This window comes from Danio aesculapii, chromosome 15 (assembly GCF_903798145.1).
Source record: "Danio aesculapii chromosome 15, fDanAes4.1, whole genome shotgun sequence".
Classification (NCBI taxonomy): Eukaryota; Metazoa; Chordata; class Actinopteri; order Cypriniformes; family Danionidae; genus Danio; species Danio aesculapii.
This window is the reverse complement of record NC_079449.1, coordinates 11,609,865-11,634,912: the sequence shown is the minus strand read 5'-3', so window position 1 is coordinate 11,634,912 and position 25,048 is coordinate 11,609,865. Positions and strand designations below refer to the sequence as shown.

The 25,048-nt window shown below is 36.7% G+C and overlaps 2 protein-coding genes across 3 annotated transcripts in view; one reads left to right on the top strand and one right to left on the bottom strand.

Annotated features, from left to right (window-relative positions):
• Window positions 1-1,221: 1,221 nt before the first annotated feature.
• On the top strand, window positions 1,222-14,831 carry igflr1 (IGF-like family receptor 1). The gene is made up of 7 exons (XM_056474189.1): window positions 1,222-1,364; window positions 1,665-1,857; window positions 3,093-3,150; window positions 4,214-4,301; window positions 6,161-6,253; window positions 9,329-9,469; window positions 13,306-14,831. The coding sequence occupies exons 1-7, from the start codon at window positions 1,277-1,279 to the stop codon at window positions 13,626-13,628; spliced, it is 984 nt and encodes a 327-aa protein (XP_056330164.1). The 5' UTR covers window positions 1,222-1,276; the 3' UTR covers window positions 13,629-14,831.
• Window positions 14,832-18,497: 3,666 nt separating this feature from the next.
• Window positions 18,498-25,048, bottom strand: part of kmt2bb (lysine (K)-specific methyltransferase 2Bb) — a 90,512-nt gene continuing 83,961 nt past the window's right edge. For both annotated transcript variants that reach the window (XM_056473528.1, XM_056473529.1), the window contains exon 37: window positions 18,498-22,364. In XM_056473528.1, coding sequence (XP_056329503.1) covers window positions 22,089-22,364 — 276 coding nt within the window. In that variant the 3' untranslated portion in view covers window positions 18,498-22,088. The remainder of the gene's footprint in view (window positions 22,365-25,048) is intronic.

The following is a 25,048-nucleotide window of genomic DNA, read 5'->3' as shown; positions in this document are numbered from 1 at the left end:
TTTAAAGTCACAATTATTAGCCCCTTTAAGCTATATATATTTTCGATAGTCTACAGAACAAACCATCGTTATACAATAACTTGCCTAATTACCCTAGTTAACCTAATTAACCTAGTTAAGCTTTTAAATGTCAATTTTAGCTGAATAATATCTATTAAAATATTATGTACACTGTAAAATATCTGACCTTAACTTTACAGTAAATTACAGGCTAATAATTGCATTACTTTCACAGTAAGGAACTGTAATTCACAGTAAATTACTGTGAGGTACTTTATAATAACAATGATTCTGTAAATATGTCTAAATATCAAAAAGGTGCCTGCACTAGTATAAACGTTAATGTGTATTAATTTCTATTTTGAATAAAATATTAATAGTGTTTGAATTCCTTTAACTAAAGTGCAAAAGATATAGCCATTTTTACAGTAATTTGCTGTGATCATGATGCCTGCCTTAATTTCACAATAAAATTCTGAATACGTTAAATTTAAGTTAAATGCTGTAAAGTGCCACTAATTTACTGTGAAAACAGAACATGTTAACATGTTGTGAAATTCTGGGAGTTTTTTTTTTTTTACAGTGTACTGTCATCGTGGCAAAGATAAAATAAATCAGTTATTAGAAATGAGTTATTAAAACTATTATGTTTAGAAATGTGTTGAAAAAATCTTCTCTCCGTTAAACAGAAATTGGGGGGAAAATAAATGGGGGGGGGGTGCTGTAATAATACAGGGGGGCTAATAATTCTGACTTCAATAGTCTATACACCACCCCCCCCCCCCCCCCCCCCCCCCCCATAATAATAATAATAATAATAATTTCTCTTACCTTAGACTTTATGATTCCAGCAATAGCTCTGGGCAGTTGGTCTCTCAAGAAAGTATTGAGAACATCCTGGATGTCTCTCGACTGTAGACATCAAAATTAATCATGATCAGCTTATCTTAATCGTCTCAACAGATTCAGAAAGGACAGATCAATGTCATGAACATTGCTATATGCTTGCTTGGCTATATGAAACTGATTAGCAGTATTACAGCGTTTCTGAATGGTAAGGGAAGCTAATAGGCGGTGTATTATAAGAATTACAGCCACAGAAATAAAAACAGCCGACGTTATTTTCATTATTGTCGATATTTACGGACTATTTATGAAATAGTTATACAAATATATGTCCTCAGGTTAGCTTCAATCAAACTCCTCCCCAAACCCCTACAAACGGCCAGAATCGTAGTTTAGTGTTCAGTGTAGAGGTAGATTCATATCAGGCTCAATGACTTCAGAGAGGTGTTTAGACGGGACATACTGGTCTAGAAATCATCTTTGTGTGCCATGTGAAACTACATTTCCCATCCTTGCAGGTAAGCTTTAAATTCATTGTTTGCTTCATTTCGATAGGTTTGCTTTGTTTATTACGCTTTGTAGCCTATACATACCAAAATGTGTTAGACATTAATGACAAAACTGATAGGTAGGCTTCTGTTTTGGTCCTCAGTGCACGCGCCTGTTTGAAAGGCTTTATCCTGTAGTGATTTATTTATTACTGGATTGTAATCTAAACGTTTTACTTCAGAAACGTATGAAAACCCACTAAAACGCATAGGGCGCTTCTTCAATAAAAAAAACCCATTTTACTCATCGTCTTTCTGCTCTGGCTGCAGGTTATGAATTTTCTACTAACTGCGGATTGAGGGACGACGAACAACTTGTCGAGGCTGCTTACAAACAATGCGGTGAAGGAACGTTTAACGACGGATCTCACGTTAAATGCCAGACATGTTCATCTTGCCCAAATCCACTGGTTATTGCGTCTGCATGCAACAACACCTCTGATAATATCTGCTGCAGACAAAGGTACGATACTGTACATTTTATATATAAGAAAAGAGTGTAACACTTTACAATAATCCATTAGTTAATGTATTAATACTTATTAGGCTATTGTTGTTATCAACTAATTTTCAAATGTACTTTTTCTTGACAAGAAAAGCTAGAAAAGTCATGAAGCTTATTTTATGTTTATTTTTTATTATTCAAAGGGTCAAATTCTGACTGAGGAAAGCAATTCGCAAACTTATTTACTCTCTAAAAGTGTGTCATTTTTTGTAAAGGTAAAGTATGTACTTTTGACTGTGTAACAGAAGAATATGCAAGCTTTGGGACATATTACTTCCTCGTTAACAGATCGTTGTGTTGTTTAGTTATGAGCCCTGTCAATCATCCACGTTTCTGTCCTATTTAATTTCTTACCTTATTGGAGAAGCAGCAGCAAGTTAATCTCCCATTCTCGACTCTTTCATGCTGAGAAATCTCCTCAGGTCTTTGGATAATTCTGCATTCAGACGTTAATGTCCAAACACATCTTATAAGTTCAGTAATGTTGTTGCAGATAAAATATAGCACAGAAAATGCTATTTAAGTATTTTCCAGTGGGTTAGACATTAATTAACAGTCATACAAACATCGTTAACGAAGCCTCTCTACTTTACGGTTGGTCTCACCCATCATGTTTGTAGTTGACACTTTTTGTAGTTTGTTGTTCTAATCGAATTCATGTCCAACACGCAATGTACTGTGGGCAATATCAGTAGTTAGAGTATGGATGGTTCTACACTTAAAATTTTGACCGGAAATAACCACTTTTGACATACTCTTTTTAACATACCACGATTTGGGATATACTAATTCCATTTTCAAATACTATACAGGATGAATAGTATGCGAATTGGGATGCAGCACATGTCTCCTTAACCAAACGTGGTTGAGAAATGTGTAATGTGAACGTGGTTGAGAAACACTGGTTTAGAGCATTTAATTTTACAAAAAAAAAAGTTTCGCATGTTTTTAGACAATTATATATATATATATATATATATATATATATATATATATATTTATTTTTATTTTTTTAATAGTACCACGATAACAATGGTATACTACAATCAATTCAGAAGAGTTAAAGTAGTGGAAAAACCCTGCCTCTCAGTAACACCAAAAGACAATATTTGTTATGAGGATCGGTTGTTTTCTGATGTTTATTGATATTATAGGAAATGTTGCTCATCTCTTTTTTCCTTTTTTTTTTGCAGGGAGCAAGCTTTAAATGGAACATGCGTCCCTAAACTATTGCCGACAACAGAAAAAACAGTAATAAAGATTGCTAAACTTAATATCAATTGAGTGATCTTTGATTTTAAAGGGCACCTATGGTGAAAATCATCTTTTGTAAGCTGTTTAGACAGAACTGTGTGCGGGTATAGTGTGTCCACAGTCATATCGGGGTTGATAAAAAGACAATAAGTTTCTTTTTTGAATTTTCCTGACGTTAAAATAGGATCCAAATCCCTCCCATTTTGAGGTCGATCACAACATGACATAGGAGTGCGGTTTCTCCGCCCACCAAATTGATTGACAGTCGCGAATTGACATGTCTCCGTAGTAACGCGTGTAATCATATCAACAAGGCAGGACATGCGCAAAGCATCTGGGATTAAAAGATCTGCTAGGATCATCAATCACCATCAAATGTGATCAAGAGTGAGTTTTACAAGTTGAACACGTTTTTAAAACGGTGCATGTTTGTAATGAATCACAGCAATTTTACCGTTTTTATCACCACAGCCGCATGTCAGTACAATTATAAAAGAAAGACGCTTCAATCCCGGTTTGTGGACATTAAATCAGGTTTATTTGTACATCAACATAACAATGTCTATACAGCAGTGGAGATTAACGTGCTGGGAGTTAGATCATAACCAGTTTATAAATGAAGACTAGTAGGGGGTGGGGGGTTTGCTGGTCTAAAACCGCTCAAATTTTCTCTGCCCGCCTATGTCATTTTTTACCTGCACAATCAAATTCAAAACCGCCCAATCTGGCAACATTATATCTGACGCAGCCGAGGGCGGAGATTAAGGCACACTGACAGGCACGTGGGAACGGTGAGCGGGGAGGACTAGCATTAAAGGCACAGTCCACAAAAACAGCTTCTGAAAGGTCTAATAAATAATCTGTTGGGTATTTTGAGCTGAACCTTTACAGACACATTCCGGAGACGCAAAAGACTTATATTAAATGTGGAAAAAGGGGTAAACTATGTGCCCTTTAAGACATTAAATATAAAAAATAAACAACATTTATTTGCATTTTAGTACAAATACAGAGCTCAACACATGCTGTTTTTACAATGTAAACCTGTGCTTTCTTTCAGATTTTGAGTACAACTCTCTCCAGTACTGCCTCTATTGCCAACTCTGATCCCTCTTCAAGTCCTCCTGTTAATACCCCAAATTTGACAGGTGTTGTTATATTTCTGTTTTTTTTTTTTTTATCTCTATAACAGTATTTAAAGTTTGCATGTTATCCCCGTGTTCACATGGGTTTCCTCCGGGTGCTCTGGTTTCCCCCACAGTCCAAAGACATGTGCTATAGTTGTTTGCGCTATGAGTGTTTCCCAATACTGGGTTGCAGCTGGAAGGGTATCCTTTACGTTAAACATGCTGTAATAGTTGGCGGTTCATCTCGCTGTGGTGACCTCTGAAATAGAGCACCTGCTTCAAATGTTATCACTATTGGTTGAATAGAGAGTAAGCCGAAAGAAAATGAATGAATGAATGTTTCTCAATAATTAAGAAATATTCTTATTAACATGTCAATGTTAATATCTTTATGCAAACTTCTTTGTTCAATGTATTATTTAATTAATAGAAATTTCTAAAGAGCACCATTAACTACATATTTAACCTTTTTTGGTAATTTTTATGGTGGCTTACTGTTATACTAAATAAACTTCTTCATCTTCTTAGACTATTTTAAGAACGCATCTCCTCCTAGACCGTTCATACTACAACCACCAAACTAACTCCAAACCTGCAAACTATACTGAATTAAGTTGCTATATCTTTTCCAACTGATCCGACTTACGGTTTTCCCAAAACGGTCCAGGAAAATTTGGAAAAGTCCCATTGACTTAACATTGGACCGAATTTGTGACCTCATAACTCTTAAGGTTATGCTCATTTAACTCAGTCTACCAATCTGCCAATCACTGATGACCTTTCAACTTACTAACCACCAGGGCCGTGCACAGGGGGGTGGCCAGGTGGCTAGAGCCACTGCCCCTTTGCCCTCATTGGCTGAGGTGCCCCTCTTGCTCAATCGCCACCGCCCCCGGCCAGCCTCCAGCAACCACCTAGCAACACCTTAACAACCGCCTAGCAACACCTTAGCAACCGCCTAGTAATGCCTTAGCAACCACCTAGCAACGCTTCAGCAACAGCACAGCAATCACTCAGAACACCCTTGCAACACCTTAGCAACGACCTAGCAACACCTTGTCAACTACCTAGCAACACATTAGCAACCACTAAGAACAACCTAGCAACACCTTAGCAACGACCTAGTACACCTTAGCAACCACCTAGCAAAACCTTAGCAATTACCTAGAACACCTTAGCAACCGTCTAGCAACACCTTAGCAACCACTCAGAACACCTAAGCAACCACCTAGCAACCACTCAGAACACCCTAGAAACCACCTAGCAGTCAATCAGAACACCTAAGCAACCACTCAGAACCACCTATCAACAGCCTAGCAACACCCTAGCAATCATTCCGAACACCTTAGCAACCACTCAGAACGCCTTATTTACAGCCTAGCAACACCCTAGCAATCATTCCGAACACCTAAACAACCACTCAGAACCGCCAATCAACAGCCTAGCAACCCCCTTGCAATTATTCCGAACACCTTAGCAACCACTTAGAACCCCCTATCAACAGCCTAGCAAGAAACATGACAATGCATACTAGAAACATGCTAACATATATGTGTAGTTATGACTGTTTCAAACTTCTTAAAAACTACTTCAGTTATTTAAACGAGTTCAAACTTTCAGACTGGGCTTTCTCAAGCCACAATAAAGTTTGTTTACGAACTTTACTTTTCTAGTTACATCTGAAATCACTCTAAGCTTTTAAAGTGACGTGTGCAAATATCATGAATCCTCTTATTTCCTTCAGTGCTGTGTGTTAAACTGTACCTGCATATTATAATGTCTTCATATTTCCACACACTCGGAGGTAGAATATATGTCGGAGTCCTTGTTAAACTACAGCAGATGTGAGTTTGTTTTATTCCTCTTGGTCGTCTTTGCAGGTATCTATGTTTGCTTGGGAATTTTATCTGCTCTGTCTCTGGTATGTCTGTTCTTCGTCATCAAGAGGAGGAGAAGAAACCATTTCAATGAAGGTCAGTCACACAATCACAATTCATGCTCAATATTTGGAGGAAAGCCTGAAAGGTTTCAAGTTTGTTTCCTGTCATGCCTGACAAAATGAGCCATGCTATGAATTTCGTAACATTTCCACATGTCTACAGTTTTCATGCTGCAATGTATTAGTTAAAAGACCAATAAAGAATGATTGATGGGGTGGTGTAGACTAGGCGAACTTAAAATCACCCAAAAGTTCTGGCCTACAGACAACTGAAAAAAAAAAAGACATCCATGAACAGACTCTAGAGAATTGAGCTTAAAAAATATGCTCTGTGAAAAACTGCTCGTTTGTTTTAGGCTGGACAGTTTATTTAGATTAACGCAAGATTGGCAAGTGTTCAGGAAACTCAATATGATATGGGATTTTTTTGGAGACTTATTTGGTTGCTTTTGTTGCTTACAATTACACATTTCTTGCACATCTTTAAAGGACCACACATTACATTTACATTTAGTCATTTAGCAGACGCTTTTATCCAAAGCGACTTACAAATGAGGACAAGGAAGCAATTTACACAACTATAAGAGCAGCAGTGAATAAGTGCTATAGGCAAGTTTTAGGTGTGTAAAGTCTTAAGAAGCAAAGCATTAGTAATGTTTATTTTTTATTTTTGAGAGTACAGTTAGTGGTATAGCCAGAGAGGCAGTTGCAGATTAGGAAGGAAAGTGGAGACTAAATAGTTGACACACGTCTATAACACACATCTACGCAAAGATGAACAATGTTTAAACCGTTTTGCCAAGTGAATTAATGATTAAAACAGTAGCTTTGTTTCCATCCAAAAATCCAGATTAAATTTATGCACAAAACTGAATATTGCATAAAAGGCGTGCAAATACACCAGTGTTTCCATCCAATGAGTCAAAGAGAACAAAATCTTTACTTCCTGATTAACTGGCACCAAATATCAACAGTAAAAACAGAATTTGCTGTAGTAGGAGAAGCTGCGTGAATATTTTTTATTTAATAAATGACTTGCACCTCGAAGACAAATGCCGACATGCAGTGAATGTGTTGCATGAGACGTTGAGCACAGACGCTCTTAATTCTGGAGGTCATTAATAATATAACAACACTAATACTGAAATGATTAAGGTGTTTAAGAACGACCAAAACAACATTTCAGATGTTTTACAGTGTGCTCAGCCTGCTGGTTTGTCCATTCGCACACATTTTTATCATCACATGATCTCTTATAACAAAGTCACATGACTTTTTTTATTGCACATACTGGAATTTGTTCGGTGAAAGTGTTTCTATCATAGTTTATGCGCATATTTTCTTATCGAATTAACGGTTTATCCTACTCAGTTATGCGCATATAAGAATATGTAAATGGAAACATAGCCATTAGCTATGCTTCCATCCAAAGATGTGAATTAAATTTATGCACAAAACCGGATTATTGCGTAAAAGACGTGGAAATGAAGCAGCGTTTTCATCCAAGAAGTCAAAGAGAACAAAATCGTCACTTCCTGATTAACTGGCGGCAATTATCAAAAGTACAAACGGAATTCGCTGTGGTAGGAGAATCTGCGTGAATCTTTTCCTTATTTAATAAATGACTGGAACTTGTTCGGTAAAAGTGTTTCCATCATAGTTTATGCGCATGTTTTCTTATCGAATAAAAGGTTTGTCCTACTCAGTTATGCGCATATGTTTTATAAATTTAAGCACATCTTGCCGTTTCCATCAACTGATTTGTAAGCGCATGTCCAAAATGCCCATAAAAATAGGTGGATGGAAACATAGCCATTGACAGCCAAATTAGCCTATCAGAATCCACCCTGCTTTAAAGAGCACCAATCATTTATAGCAGCAGATGACAAAACTGCAGCCTGCCTACAATAAACAGAATATTATTGTGTATCGTTGTTGACTATAGTTTGTTATAGTTATCTTTATAATTCTCAATCTTACACTAAAATATAACATTTGTTCAAATTACTTACTTAAATTGAGCTGAAACAGCACAATTCTTGGGTTTTTGGGGGAAGAACTTAATTATTTTATTTTTCATCCACTTAAATTAGTAAAAACTCGTAAGTTCACTTAATTCCTTCATGTTATCCCAACACAAATCGATTGTGTGGAACCCAGCATTTTTTACAGTGTACGGGCATTCATTTTTTTTATAAAACATTATTGTAATTGCTACATTACACTCTTGAGTGCTGCTATAAATACAGTAAAAACAATGCTGAGTTGGTTTGTTTGAACTCAAATTTCAGTAAAATGTGAACAAACCCAATCATTGGGTTTCTCATGAGTTTTACCCAAATTTGGATTAAAAAGTTTAGCATTACAATCACACAAAGCAGTATTATTATTAACATGCCACTAATCTGTAAACATGTTTTGTGAATTTCTATGAATTTGTACAATAACGTTGTCAGTATTAAAAGAAACGCTGCATTTTTTGAAAATAGCCTAATTTTATGAGTTCCTAAGTGTTAAACAGTTGAGTTTTACCATGTTTGAATCCATTTAGCCAATCTCCAGATCTGGTGGGAGCACTTTTAGCCTAGCTTAGCATAGATCATTGAATCAGATTAAACCGTTAGCATCTCTCTCAAAAATGTCCAGAGAGTTTTGATAATTTTAATATTTAAAGATTGACTCCTCTGTAGTTACATTGTTTACTTAGACCAACGGAAAATAACATTTTTCTAGGAACTACACTCTCAAAGTATTCATTCATTTGTTCATTTGACCAGAATAATCTTCAATCTCACACTTAAATATGACATTTGTTCAAACTACTTATTTAAATTGAGCTGAAGCAACACAATTCTTGTTTTTCTTCTTTTTTGGGAGGGGGACAACTTAATTGTTTAAGTCTTGAGTGCTTCTATGAATTTGGTAAAAATGTGTTTGTTTTAACTCAGATTTTAGTAAAATGTAAACAAACCCAATGGTTGGGTTTGTCATGAGTTTGTCACATTTTTCCCAAATCTGGGTGAAAAGCCTCAGCATTGTTAAAAGTGAAGCAAGATCCCCACATGATTATAAATAGGGAGTAACGTGGAACTTTTCTGCTGTTCAACAGAATTTCAAAACTGTGGCAATGGAGCAGTTCGAGAAAGCCTGACTAAAAAGGGCTTGAAAGATTTTCAAAAGGCCGTCGCATCCAACGTAATCAAGAAAACCGATAAAAAGGATCAAACAACTGGACCCTCGCATCTGTTAGGTGAGTATGCAAACAAAACAAAGTTTAATTTGACTCTACCCTTTTAAAAGAAAGCTTTCGAAAATCCTGTCAGTAAACAATAAAAAAATTAAAACACCTGCTTTACATTGAAGTTGTAATAATCTGACAAAGAAAAAAAATGTTGTTGAAATTAAAGGGGGACCTGTTATGCAAAAATTACTTTTATAAGTGGTTTTTAAACACAGTTGTGCGGCAGCAGCCAGTGAATATAATCAGCTTATAATGGTAAAAATGTATTGTCTTATGTATTATCTTATTCTGCAATCTGCAGAAACACTTTGATTGACATTCTCCCTTTGTACGTGTCATCAGTAGAGGGAAAGTCCCGTCCATTAGTCATGAGTAGTGCCAGACGGAATTTGCGGACATTTTTTGCTATTTCTGCGCAGAATTGTGTTTAAGATCTGTGAATTATGCAGAATTACATTAGGAGTATCATAACTAAAACATTAATATATAAAATAAAAAATAATACCTTTTTAACTTTTATTTAATGTTTATAATGCAAATACAATTAGATTCACTTATTTAGTAAACAAAGCAAGTCTCTCAAATAAATCTACTAAAAGACTGAAAATATTACTTAACAAACTGTAGAGTAAATAAATCATATAAATATTTTCATATTAGCAAATAATATAACTGAAATTAATTTTTAAACTGAATAAATATAAATTTACACACACAAGTAAATAAATAGACTCAGTGATGGGCTAGATATCTGCGGAATTCTGCACTCGCAGATTCCGTGTGGGCCTAGTGATGATCTCTCCCTCATTAGCATCGTATGTTAGTCTTGTTTTTGAATCTGTCCCTATGCTGACACACAGGCATTTGTAGCTCCACCTTCTTTTGAAAAGAGCACAATCTCATTTGAATTTAAAGCGACAGTCACCAAAACGGCACAATTAGGATCAAAGCTCAAAAGGGTCCGTTTCGAAGAGATATAAAACATTATTTCTGGGGTATTTTGAGCTGAAACTTCTCAAACAAACAAACAAACAAACAAACAAACACACACACACACTGTGGGGACATTTGAGACTTATTTTACATCTTGTAAAAAGGGGCATATGTAGAATTCGGAAACTCGTTATTAGCGACACCAGTGGCCATTAAGTGAATTGCAGCCTGAAACTTACCACTTACGCCAGGGATCACCAAACTTGTTTCTGGAGGGCCGGTGTCCTACAGATTTTAGCTCCAACCCTAATCAAACACACCTGACCAAGCCAATCAAGATCTTACTGGGTATACTTGAAACACCCAGGCAGGTGTGTTGAGGCAAGTTGGAGCTAAACCCTGCAGGGACACCGGCCCTCCTGGACCGAGATTGGTGACCCCTGACTTACGCCAAAGAGTATAGAATCACCAAGAGGCGACACTCTAGTGCGATTTGGCGGCCATTTTGAATTGAAAATTCAGATAGAACAACAGCATATTATTAGTCTGTAAAATGAACTATTAAAAGTGCTGTTGATTGTGATCGTAAGTGTTGTATTGTCGTCTTTTACGTTGTATCTCAGCTTTAATGCTCTTTTTAAATAAATAAATAAAAAACAAAAGAAGCTGCTTGCCATCGCGATAAGATCCAATGGACGGCGATTGCTTTCACTCCAAAATGGCTGAATCACGGGGCTGTTGCTGGGCACTGCTCTTGCAATGGAACGTTCTATTGAGTGTCGCCTCTTTGCTTACGCTCACACTCAAGTACATGTAGTACAAGATTCAGTGCTCTGAGATACTCACAGTATGCATGAAATTCCATGAGGCATGAAAATATAGTGGTTCACAAGAGTGTTCATAACGTATTAAAATGCAGGCATAATAGTAATAAATAATCCTGACAACAGTTAAAGAAGGATTCTTAAAACATTATATTGTAATATAATTCTTTATATCGGTAGCCTTGCGTATTTTTAGGATAAGAACAAGCTCATAATGTACTGCTTATTAAAAGCTATTAATGTCATGGCAATTAATCCAAAAATTAAATCTTGCTAACCATTTACCCACGTTCAAGTGGTACTACACCTTTATTCGTTTCTTTCTACCGTTGAACATAAATGATATAGGTTGTTAGCAATCACGTGGTTCTGGTGACATGCAAAATTCAGATGGAGGGCAGGAAGTAAAAAACTGAATGGGAGACATAGAGGAAAGTCTGTATTTTTGCAATTTATACCATATTTCAAAGGAGATATGAATAGAAAATAACCACATATGTTAAGCATGACCCTTATATCATGAAGAGGGCCGAGTTTTCAACTAAACTAAAATATATTTGCCTGTCATCGAGGAGATAGATACTGTATAAGCTATTATATTACATGAAAACATACGTTATAGTAAATAACGCCATAGTGTTTGGAAGCTTACTATAGATAATTACTTGAATTAAACTGTTGTATTGATTATATTGTTGCTGTGGTACCACAAAACTGTAGCAATACACAAATTATTCAATAGGCTTCAGTTCTCTATGCTATAATCATACACCATCACAATGCACCAGAGTTTAACACATTATACACTTCACTATGTGGTTCAAAAACATGTTTATTATAAATTACTATAGTTTTTCCACCATCCAGATAATTTTCCAGACATCATGAAATAACAGATGAAAGCATACAGATGTGTGGACGCAAAGTCTGCGTTATCAGTTTTGTCGCAAGGGTTGCATTTCTTTTTTGCTCTGTCGATGAACTCAACATCAACAAACATTCACCGCTGCTGCGCATATAGATATTAACTTTACTGATGTTTATTCCACCAAAACGCCAAGAAAGATTTGAATTATTGCAAATCAAGGTGGAGATTTCATTGCAGAAATTACATGGCAGGGGTCTTTATTTATATTCTCCAGGATATTGTGTGTGTGGTGGTGTTTGTATTCATTTTTTATAACACATTAACATATTTATACACATAGCTAGGCCTGTATAGAATCTTTACTGGTGCTGTCAAATGAATTATTGCACTCAAAAAAAGTTTACTACAATCTGTTTTTCAGCCGGTTTCTTGAACTTTCCCCCCAAAAAATAGACTTTTGGAAGTCTATAAAAGCTGTTCGGCATTTCTTATATTGGCCGATTTAAACAATTATACACATAATAAAACAGAAACATTTTGATTCCTATGTAGAAGAATCACTTCCTGCCCTCCTATTGAATATTGTGCGTCATCAGTGACGTTGTGTGAAAACAACCTATTTTGAAGAATGTTGGAAACCAAGAGCCATTGACATTCATAGCGGAGGAAAGAAATACTATGGAAGTCAATGGTTACCGGTTTCCAACATTCTTAAAAATATCTTCTTTTGTGTTCAAGCAGAGGGTCTGTAAATGATGACAGAAAGGTGTCCATTTAATATTGAATGATATGGAATGTAGAAGAACAACATAGACTAATAGTCATGTATTATACAGTATAAACAACCACTATGCAAGCTAAAATGTAACTGGCTTGTGGGAATTTTTCCCCATTTTAAAATATTACCGTATTATGAGTGTAGATTTTTATATGCTAAAATGACAAGTAGTAAAACACTAATTTGTAGTACAAAGCCCTTCCGATCTTAACAAAAATGTCAAGATTAGAAGCTAATGCCTTATAATACATTACGAATACCCTTAATGCTATATAACACATGCTTCATAGAAAGTCTTGCCAAGGTTTCTTCACAGATGCCTATAAAGAGCCTTTATTTCTAAGAGTGACTCTCTACCACTCCTTTCAGTGTGCTTACAGTAATTTTCCCAAAGGGAAGTTAGTGATTTTCCATAAACGCCTCGATTGAATTCTGTTTACAGCTCCTGGGGTCCAGAATGCGCCTCTGAGTACAGTGCTCAACAATCTGGATGTTCTTCAGGAGCTGGTGTTTGTTTTAGACCCCGACGGCGCTGGGGTTAAAAACACACGTCACCTTGCCAGTCAGTGCTCCTTTTCCTTTGCATGGATCAATTACGCATATTCCATGAAGGACCACAAAAGCCCCCTCGTCGCCGTTTTGGAGGGAGCAGTCACAAAGAATCCAGACTGGACCGTGGGAGACCTCGCTGAGATGCTGAGCACAATCGGCCGCAACGATGCGATAGAGATTTTGGCAAACCTTTCTGTTGGCGTAGAAGAATAGTTACTGTGGTATTACAAACACACAAAGCAGTATTATATGTTGTATGTATTGTCTGACAGGCAACTAATCTGTAAATAAGTTCTGTGAATTTCTATGAATTTGTACAATAACATTGTCAGTATTAAAAGCAGGGGTGCCCTAACTTTTTCGTATGAAGGGCCAAAAACCAATTATTATCAGCTACGTTTCTATCCACCTATTTTTATGCGCATTATGGATATGTGAATAAAAAAATCAGTTGATGGAAACACCAAGATGTGCATAGGGGAGAGCAGGGCACAAAGTAACACTTTTTGGTTTTGGCCAAATAATGAATAAAGTAATAAGGTTAGACTAACCATATTCTTTACCAACAACACACAAGCCTTTCCTACAAATGAGCACTGAAAGTATGACCGCCGGACAAATGGTTTCTGTCTAGTATTGCTAAAAGTGCCAGGAGTAAAAATGTTACTATTTAGCCCACCTGTGGAGAAAGCTGTAACAGACAGACGGTTGGTTGTAACTAGGGCCAGACAGAATCTGCGGACGTTTTTTGTTATTTCTGCTGAGCATTTTGGTAAAAATCTGCAGATTTCTGCTGATTTATTTTGGTAGTATCATAACTAAAACCTTAAAATGTGAAATAAAAAATATTATCTGTTTAACTTTTATTTAATGTTTAAAATGCAAATTCAATTTGATCTACTTTATTTGGTAAACGAAGCAAGTCTCTCATATAATATCTCTACTAAAAGACTGAAAATATTACTGTACAAACTACATTGTACATAAATCAGATGAACATTTTCACATTAGTCGATAATATTACTGTAATTAATAAAAAAATGGAATAAATATAGATTTACACACATTTACTCAAGTAAATAAACAGAATTAATGATTGGCTAAAAATCTGCAGAAAAACTGGAATTCTGCGCGCGCAGATTCCGTGTGGGTCTAGTTGTAACACATGCTTATAAAGTCAGATTTCACACAGTTCATTTAAATTCAGTTGACTTTAAATAGTACAGTATATTTCCTCAGTACTTAACTCAATTTTTATTTTATTCCACATAGCACAGTATGTTTATGTAGTCATGTGTTGGATAAACACATTTAGATTTGTTTGCATTATTACCCATAATTACACAATGCATTTATTTGCAGTATATTAGCAATAAATGTATTTTTTTCTATTAAAAAACATTTTTTATATTAAAAGTTCTCAACATTTATTCATTTATTTTCTTTTTGGCTTAGTTCCTTTATTAATCTGGGCTTGCCACAGCGGAATGAACCGCCAACTTATCCAGCATATGTTTTACGCTGTGGATTCTCTTCCAGCCGCAACCCATTACTAGGAAACATCCATACACACTCATTCACACACACACACACACACACACACACACACACACACACACACACACACACACACACACACACTACGGTCAATTTAGCATACCTAATTCACCTATAGCACATGCCTTTGGAAACCGGAGCACCCGGAGGAAACCCACACGAACACGGGGAGAACATGCAAACTCCACACAGAAATGCCAACTGACCCCGCTGAGGCTCGAACCAGCGACCTTCTTGCTGTGAGATGAACGTTCTACCCACTGCGGCACTATATCGCCCAGTTCTCAACATTACACTCAAAATTCTACAAATATTTTGTTGGTTTAACTGGTGTCCAACAGTGTGTGGCTTATTTGTAACACCCTGTTACAACTAACTTTCCTCAACACTGGCTAGCAGTGACTGTGTGTTTTACATCTTTCAAAATGATTCCATGGTGGTGGAATTACGGGAGTTTTTCTGGGAGAAATAACAAAACGGGAGGGTGGCGGGAGATGGGTCTGAAATACTGGAAACTCCCAGGAAAAACGGTAGTGTTGGCGGGTATGACATGGGGGAATATACAACGGCAACTGGCCCAGCTGGGACTCAAACCAGCGACCTTCTTTTTGAGAGCCACCATGACGCCTCATAGTAATCAATGTAGTAATGAGTAATCAATGTAGTGCTGTACCATGCCTGCAGCAGGTGCAATGATATTACACAAATTACTGAAACCTGATTTTGCCGATCACAAACTGATTGACTGAATCCTTGTTTGCTATTGGTCGATCTCACATGACTGACACAGATTGTTCTGGCCTCAAATTAGTAAACAGAAGAGATGAGAAGATTTTTTAAGATGGATATAAGCAGTTCTTTAAGTTAAATATTGCTAGTGCTTAAGAATGTAATAATATAGAAGTCATTAATAATAAACGCTGCATTATTACATACAAACTGTTATGTAATTTGCGATTTCAAGTTTAGGAAGCGCTTTTTTTGTTCAAATCATGTTTTATGATGAAAATTCAATTGTACGAATTCAAATGAAATCACAAATTTGTCAAATATATGTAAAGTTTTGTATTTTTTGGCACGGTGTACCATTTGTTGCCACTAGAGGGCGCATATTCACAACAAACAAAGACGCATTTTGATGACACCATGACTGTGGAATCATGGGAGTGTTTTCATTGTATCTTACATCCAACATGATAAAGCGTCCTTTATCTTTTACTGTTTTCTATAAAACCAAATTGGAAATTGAGCGTGTATGACATCATTTGCATGGCCATACAGGAAACAGTACTGGTTAAAATGGCTTGTTTATTTGAATTTTAACATTGTCATTATGAATGATACGCTTTAACTACATAAGGCCGCAAACTTTATAACACTATTCTAACACTATCCTTCATTGCACACGAGCCGACTCCGCAACTCTAGCTTTGCATTAGTATTACTCGACGTTGTCTGAACAGCTTGAGGTAGAATCCTTGCAAGTCTGGGGGTGGTTTGATTAAAATCTGAGATCTGCTAAATATCCGGAGTTCTCCTACACACGAAATACTATATTTTTTGGGATAGTTTAATAAAAAAAAGGTACAATGTACTTTAAATTTGCTCATTCTTGGATCATCTAAAACAGGGGTGGTCCAAACTCGGTCCTAGAGGGCCGGTGTCTTGCATATTTTAGTTTCAATCCCATTTAAACACACCTGAACCAGAAAACCAAGCTCTAGGTATAAAACAAACTGCCAGGCAGGTGTGTTGAAGGAAGTTGGAGCTAAACTATGAGTTTGGACACCCCTAATCTAATAGATTTTTTTTCGCAGTAACATTTTAGCTGAAACAACGGCCATTTGTGATTATTTAAATGAAAGTGAACAGCTACTCTCATCATAATTTAAAAAAATGCCTGAAAAGTGACTTTTAAATGAAGGTTTCTGCTAAAAATCGTTTATGTTCTGCTGAAGCACGAAAATACCTACAGCTAAATTTCTTTCCTGGATGAACTCTTTAAGCACACACTGCATGGTGTAAACAAAATCCAGTATGGTAAGGTTACTAAATTTTTTTGACCGAAAAAAGCACTCAAACCCTGATGGATAACACATGTGCAAGTCTGGACTCCATATGGAAGCTGTTATTCTCGCAATAAATTTCTAGACGCTGCTAGTAGTTGTTTTTTACAGGTTCGTCTTAACACATTTACTTTTGCATGTATCAAATTACTAACACCGCATAACAATTTATCTTAACTTTTTAATACATTTTAGAACATTTATAGTCTTATTTTTATTCATTTTATATTCTTATATCACTAAACCAACCGCAAAAATCTAATCAGCCAATCACATGGCAGCAACTCAATGCATTTAGGCATGTAGACATGGTCAAGACCTGCAGTTCAAACCGAGCATCAGAATGGGGAGGAAAGGTGATTTAAGTGACTTTGAACGTGGCATGGTTTTGGTGCCAGACAGGCTGGTCTGAGTATTTCAGAAACTGCTGATCTACTGGGATTTTCATGCACAATCATCTCTAGGATTTACAGAGAAAAAGAGAAAATGCCTTTTTGATGGTCAGAGGAGAATGGCCAGACTGGTTCAAGCTAATAGAAAGGCAACAGTAACTCAAATAACTACTCGCTACAACAGAGGTTTGCAGAAGAGCATCTCTGAACGCACAACATGTTCAACTTTGAGGCGGATGGGCTACAGCAGCAGAAGAACACACCAGGTGCCACTCCTGTCAGCTAAGAACAGGAAACTGAGGCTACAATTCACACAGGCCCACCAAAATTAGACAATAGAAGATTGGAAAAACGTTGCCTGGTCTGAGGAGTCTCGAATTCTGCTGTGACACTTGGATGGTAGGGTCAGAATTTGGCATCAACAACATAAAAGCATGGATCCATCCAGCCTTGTATTAACAGTTCAGGCTGGTGGTGGTGGTGTAATGGTGTGGGGGAAATTTTCTTGCCACACTTTGGACCCATTAGTACCAACTGAGCATCGTGTCAATGCCACAGCCTAATTGAGTATGGTTGCTGATCACGTCCATCCCTTTATGACCACAGTGTGCCCATCTTCTGATGGCTACTTCCAGCAGGAAAATGCGCCACATCATAAAGCGTGAATCGTCTCAGACTGGTTTCTTGAACATTAAGGCACAAGGATTAAGGCAGTTCTGAAGGCAAAAAGAGTCCAACCCAGTGCTAGTAAGGTGTACCTAATAAAGCGGCCGGTGAGTGTTGGGAAAAATGACAGCTGACTTCTTGATTAGATTTGTCCAGCTTCATCACTGTGCACAATCGATGTTTTGTTGAATGTTCATCTCAATAAGAAAAATAAATCTTGAACTTTGTTCAAACATTGTACATCTTTATTAAGCAAAACATTATAAATAAAAAAGTGCATAGAAAAATTAAACAGGTTTAGAAATATGTATACAACTATTTACAACTCAGGGGTCATTTGTACAAGGTAGCAAAGACACATTTTTAATTTGAAGTCTTTTTTCAACACAATGTTGTTGCTGTTTTTTTTTTTGTTGTTTTTACATTTTTTTTTTAATAACCTACACAGGAACAGACAGATTAGACTGTTTTTCCCCAAGAAGCTCTGGGAGACGCATCACCACAGGAGGTCCTGACTAGTGCTTTGCTTCCTTCATTGCACACGAGCCGACTCCGCAACTCTAGCTTTGCATTAGTATTACTCGACGTTGTCTGAACAGCTTGAGGTAGAATCCTTGCAAGTCTGGGGGTGGTTTGATTAAAATCTGAGATCTGCTAAATATCCGGAGTTCTCCTACACACGAAATACTACGAGATGAAAGGCAGATGACGACAATGTTATCAGGGAAACTCCTCCTTTCAGAAAGTCAACTAAAAGCAAAACTAAGACGTTTAAAAAGAACAGCTGGCTCAAAACAACACCTGGTTAAAAGGCCACGTTTGCAAGAACTCATCCTCAATGTTCAAGTTAACGAACGGAAATTGGGGTGGAAAGTTTAAAAAGAAAGAAAGAAAGTCCTGAAGAAAACTCCCATAAGACCTCGGTCACATACAAAAAGCACAGACCAATGGGGTGTACACCCCCATATAGAGACGAACAGGAAATAATAGAGCGCTCCTACAGTCTTTTTATACGCTGGCGTCAGCTTGATTTTTTTCCCTACGCAAAGAAGAGAACAGACTCCAAATCTTTCAAGGAAAATTAAGGTGCCGACGGCCAACAGTTTCAATAACTCTGCTTCTATAAATATATATAGATTTTGTAAGTCACCAGTATACATCACCTTCGCAGTCCTACAGCTATAGGACACTTTAAGCAGTTTCTATCTCCCTAGATAAACGTAGAGCTCCAATTGTATGTGCAATTGTGGCAAAAATAAACATTTTTTTTATTGCAGGAACGATCCAGGACGTAATGAGGATGCGTTTAGTCACGATTAGCTTAAGTAGTGTCCACTACTATATGACAAAACTGAAACAAATATATATATATATATATATGTATACGCTTCTCCAGGCATGATTTTTGTTTTGACGCAAGGCTCTCAAGAGGTATAAAATGCACAAACATGCTAAAATGTTGAGAAAAAGGGGTCATTGTTAGAAAGCATCTGCTTCTGCTTTGCTATTTCAGTACCGGACTCTATCGTTAGTTCTCCAATACAACATGAAAAGGAAAGTGAGCCGTTTCCCCCCTTAAGGACTTATGTTTGGTGGAGCACCAAGGCAGGTTAAAGGGTTTAAAAACCAGCCTGTACAGTTTTTCACCACAGCAAAAGCCCTGATGGAGTGTTGACCAGTCTGTAAAAATCCAACGCACATAAATTATTAAAAGAGGAAGAAAAAAAAAACGTTCGATAAAAGCCTCAGAGCGCTAGATGCTTCGATGATGTGAAGTGAAACTGAAGGATCTATGGGTTATACTGAGGGCTTGACCTGAGCACTGTGATTTAAAGTAAAATCTGAAATTATATGTTCACATCATTTAGTTAGCATTAAGCACATTTTTTTAAAAGAGTATCTTCATTCCAGCTACGCTTGGTGGTCCACACACACAAAAAAGGTTCTTGTTGGCGATCTTGAAAGAATCCAGCTCTATTGAAATGAGGAAAAGGGTGGATGTTTGCCATTTAAAGGCCGTGGGAAGAAAACGTTCTGAACCCTTGGCTGCAAGTGTTTCTATTCAACTTCTGACAAGAATGAATAAAATAAAACAGCAGAGATAACGTAATCACGATTTTGCTGCAAAACACAGAGAGACTGGGCTGAAGTTCAGTCTTTTGTGCTGCTTGTTCTTGTCAAATGGTATAAAGGAACACTCCATTTTTCTTGGAAATAGGCTCATTTTATGAGTTAAACTGTGGAGTTTTATTATTATTAAATGATTCAGCTGATCTTCGGGTCTGATGGGAGCTCTTTTAGCTTAGCTTAGCATAGATCATTGAATCAGATTAGACCGTTAGCATCTCGTTTGTTTCAATATTTTCCTATTCAAGCTTTGAATCTTCTGTAGTTACATTGTGTACTAAGACTGATGAAAAATGAAAAGTTGCCGCCATATGGCTTCAGCAGACACTACAATGCTATCCATCACATGAAAATAGTCCTTATAACTTGATTATTACGCCAGAATGAGAGTATAGTTCCTAGAACTACTAACTAAATATAGCAACTTTTCATTTCCTGTTAGTCTAAGTACATGATGCAACTACAGAAGAGTCAAGCTTCACAAAGGAAACTGATCATATATGCTCTTTTTCTGAATTTATTGAGAAAGATGCTAATGGTCTAATCTAATTCAATGATCTATGCTAAGCTAAGCTTAAGAGGTCCTGCCAGACCCTGAGATAGGCTGAATGAATTAAAAAATGGTAAATCTTAACAGTTTAACTGTAGGAGAGTAGAAAAATGAGCATACTTCTAAAATAAAAAAGGTGATCCTTTCAAAAGTGATAAAGTGAGAGCGAGATCCATCTGACAACTTTGATTAAACATTTGCTAAAGGGTGGAGCATGATGATGGGAAAAGCCATCTGAAAGGCCTTGTTTTTATAGATATTAATTATCTGCCGTCTGAACTGGGCTGAAGTTCAGTCTTTTTTGCTGCTTGTTCTTTTCAAATGTTTTAATAGGACACTCCACTTTTATTGGAAATAGGCTCATTTTGCAGGTCACCTTTGAGTTTTAACATTTTTTAAATCCATTCAGTTAAACTCCAGGTCTAGCGGGAGCTCTTTTAGCTTAGCTAAGCATAGATCATTGAATCGGATTAGACCGTTAGCATCTACCTCAAAACTTTGATTAACTGTTTCGATAATTTTCCTATTTAAAGCTTGACTCGTCTGTGGTTACACTGTGTACAAAGACCAACAGACAATTTGAGGGAAAAGTTGCTATTTTCCAAGTCTGCTACTATATCATGGCTGTAGCAGACACAACAATGCTATCCATCACATGAAAATAGTCCTTATAACTTGATTATTACGCCAGAATGAAAGTACTGTTCATGTCCTGTTAGTCTATGTACACGATGCAACTACAGAAAAGTCAAGCTTCACATAGGAAACTGATCATATATGCTCTTTTTCTGAATTTATTGAGAAGATGCTAATGGTCTAATCTAATTCAATGATCTATGCTAAGCTATGCTAAGCTAAGCTAAAAGAGCTCCTGCCAGACCCTGAGTTAGGCTGAAATAACTCAAAGACACTAAAACTCAACAGTTTAACTGTAAAGGAGTAGGAAAATGAGCATATTTCTAAAACAACAATAGTGATCCTTTAAAAAGTAATAAACTTCTATCAGTGAGAGCGAGACCTATTTGACAATGATGATGGGAAAAGCCTTCTGAAGGGCCTTGTTTTTATAAACATTAACCATCCGTCGTCTAAACTGGACTTCTAACAATCGAGAGGAACATGTAAACACGCTCGAATGACATTAATGGCTCCACAATGGCGGTTTAAAAGTTGGTGCTCTTTTTATATTCCCCAGAAGGTTTTGATTAGGTGCCTGTTGAAGGATGTTTAGTCATTTAGAAACCAATCTTCGACCCCGTTCAGCCTCAGTTCAACGTTTTGAACCAGTCTAACTCCCATTTCGCACAGCTTATCTTCAGTTTAAGAAGCGGCGACAGCGTTTGGCGCCGCAGTTGCAGCCTAGTTTGTTGCTGGCGTCTTCTATGGGGAACTTGTAGTCGTATGTGAGCTCTTCTCCACGGTAGATCTTTCTCAAGGCGAAAATGACGATGTGCTTCTGACCTTCCACGTTGATGACTCGAGAGTAGCAGTTTGGCTCGCAGGAGTGGTTGATGAAGCGTGCTGCGTTACCGTGCATCGTGGCGTCAACCACGTCAAAGTCGTCGATGCGAAACATGTAGCATCCAATGCCCTGAACAGAGGAAACAGATGGTGTTAACAATGATATTCTGACTCATTTTAAAGGGATAGTTCACCACAAAATGAAAGCGTACTCTTCGTTTACTCGAGTTTTATTCTAAGTAACGTCCACATTAACGCCTACACCAGGGGTCTCAAAATGCTAGCCTGCAGTTCATTTGTGGGCCCCCTCCTCCCTCCGGCAACTGACCTCAAGAATATAACAATAAAATAATATAAGATTCGGCCCAACAAACATATTTTTGAATCACTATTATATCATTGTGGAGTCAAATATAGCCACATGTGGTTTTGATCCCCCTCCTACTGGACATTTAAAGTACTGTACTGTATATTCGGGTTACTTTCAGTTTCTCTCAGTGTGCGGTTAAGAGTAACGCACATGCAGATTATTTCTGAGGCTGATTTAAGTGTTGAAATATATGTCTGTAAGTGCTTTTTTTTACTAAAGCTATACTTTTGTATATATATATATAAATATATATATATATATATATATATATATATATATATATATATATGTATATATTCAAGGCTCATTTGATTATAATCAGTTTTATACCACCTGTCTTTTGTAGTACAAACACATCTCTATGGCTTACACCTAATGCTGGTGGTGTAAATATGATCATTTTGCATTTGGCCTCATTTAATAGATTTTCCTCATATGCTTATTAAGATTTGTATAAAAAATGTGCATTAATGAAATTTTACTGCTGGCTGAATTGAACATGTTAAAGTAAATGTGAATATGTACATACTCTTCCCCTCTTTGTTGAAGTTTCACAAAAAAAAAAGATATTGAGAAGAACAAGTGCCAGTAAAGTCAACCAATCTGCTTTCTGCTGTCTTAAGCTATCTATTAAACTTTTCGTTTAGCAACAATTAATTGGGACATAACAATTATTATTATTATGTCTATTAGTAAATTGTAGTATATTCATAGCAATGTAAATCACCCCTTCAATATGTACAACAATAAACAAAATGGAGCTTTGATACTCTGGGGAAGTATATCTGAGGGCATCAATTACATCAGGTTTCCACTTTTTTCTTATGCTTGAATGTTAAAGCAGCCTTCCAATGAATTGTCAGTCACTAAAATGACCCCCTGCCAATTTGAGTTTTAGACCCCTGGTCTACACCTACCACAACTCTAAACTCAACCATCACAGTTATTAACATCTACTTCTACTCCACTGTGCATGTACAGCTGTGAATTGGGGAGGCTCTTATACTTGGCGTGCTCGCCATTGTACTGTTATTTGCAACCACAGGGCACAACACCGAGTAGGCTAAATGTCATGACAAAACTGATTAAGAAGTCAGCGAGTGGAGCTGCTAAATGAATGAATATATTAATAAATCAAATGAATGAGGTTGTGGATCAATTTAGAGAAAACATTTGCTGAAAATGTTCTCTGGAAGGTATTTCTGCCATCTTGCCAACAACATCTGGTTTTTGACATCTCGAATGGTTCAATGGGATCTCGATAGCTGCAAGTTATGCCTTTACTACACGTTACACCCCTGACTTGCAGCCCACAGACAGATACTTTATGCTTAACCTAGGATCAATGAATGCTAGGATCATTTGAAGAACATGGGAAACAGGTAGCCATTGGCATGCATAGTAGTGGGTAAATAAATACTATGGAGGTCAATGGCAACCAACATACTTCAACATATTCTTCTCTGTGTTCAACAAAAGACACTCAAAACTGTTCAGAGCAAGGGAATGATGGGTAAATGATGGCACTGTTCATTTTTGAGTGAACTATCCAATTATAATTCCTTTATTATAGGATCTGGTCTTTGGGAGGTCTTCAATTTTGGAAAATAAAACTTCAAGATGAACAATGCATCAAGGTTATTATAGTTTTGCATTTTTAAATAGCTTTATTTCAAAAATTGTATTAAATTTGCTATAAATTTCAATTTAATTCTAGTTGGCTTCATTAATGGGTTTTCTTTGAAGAACACATTTCCATTTACTTCAGTGTTGACCAAAGCAAAGTTTAGTGTTGGCTCAGCTCACATGAACTCTTGCGCAAACCTCTCGGCAATAAAAGTAAAATAATAGTTTGAACAAACACTGAGGCCAAAACCATTTAAAGTCAACTTAAACAAATAAAAATACCAAGCATACAGTTTTTCCTGCAAATGAAGAAAATGTGCGTCTGTAGAAGTGAAAAAAAAAAAGATTTCCTGTAATACCGCTGTAATGACAGCGATAATCGTAATGGGTTTTTAAGTGGTGCGAAGAATCTGAACTACACCTGAATATCACAAAAACAAAAGAGATGGTCATTGATTTTAGAAAAAATGCCTTCGAAGTGAAACCAGTGTATTTTAACGGAAAACAAGTTGAAAGAGTACAGGAATAGAAGTATCTTGGTACAATATTTGATACCACATTAAAGTTCCAGCAGAACTCAGAAGCTGTTGCTAAGAAAGTGCATCAGAGAATGTATGTTCTTAGAAAACTGAACTCCTTCTGTGTAGAAAAACGTATACTGAAAACTTTTTATACCACCTATATCGAGAGTTTATTAAGCTTTTCCTTTTTATGCTGGTTCTCTTCACTTTCCGTTAGAGAGAAAAATCGACTTCATAATTTAGTCAAGACTTGCTCCAAGATTATTGGTTTACCTCGGAGGAGTCTAGCAGAGTTAC

Excerpts from the sequence above, each read along its gene's own strand:
- igflr1 (XM_056474189.1), top strand. The coding sequence starts at position 1,277 with ATGACTTCAGAGAGGTGTTTAGACGGGACATACTGGTCTAGAAATCAT. Across the intron at positions 1,858-3,092 it reads AATATCTGCTGCAGACAAAG|GGAGCAAGCTTTAAATGGAA; the intron begins GTACGATACTGT and ends TTTTTTTTGCAG. Across the intron at positions 4,302-6,160 it reads TAATACCCCAAATTTGACAG|GTATCTATGTTTGCTTGGGA; the intron begins GTGTTGTTATAT and ends TCGTCTTTGCAG.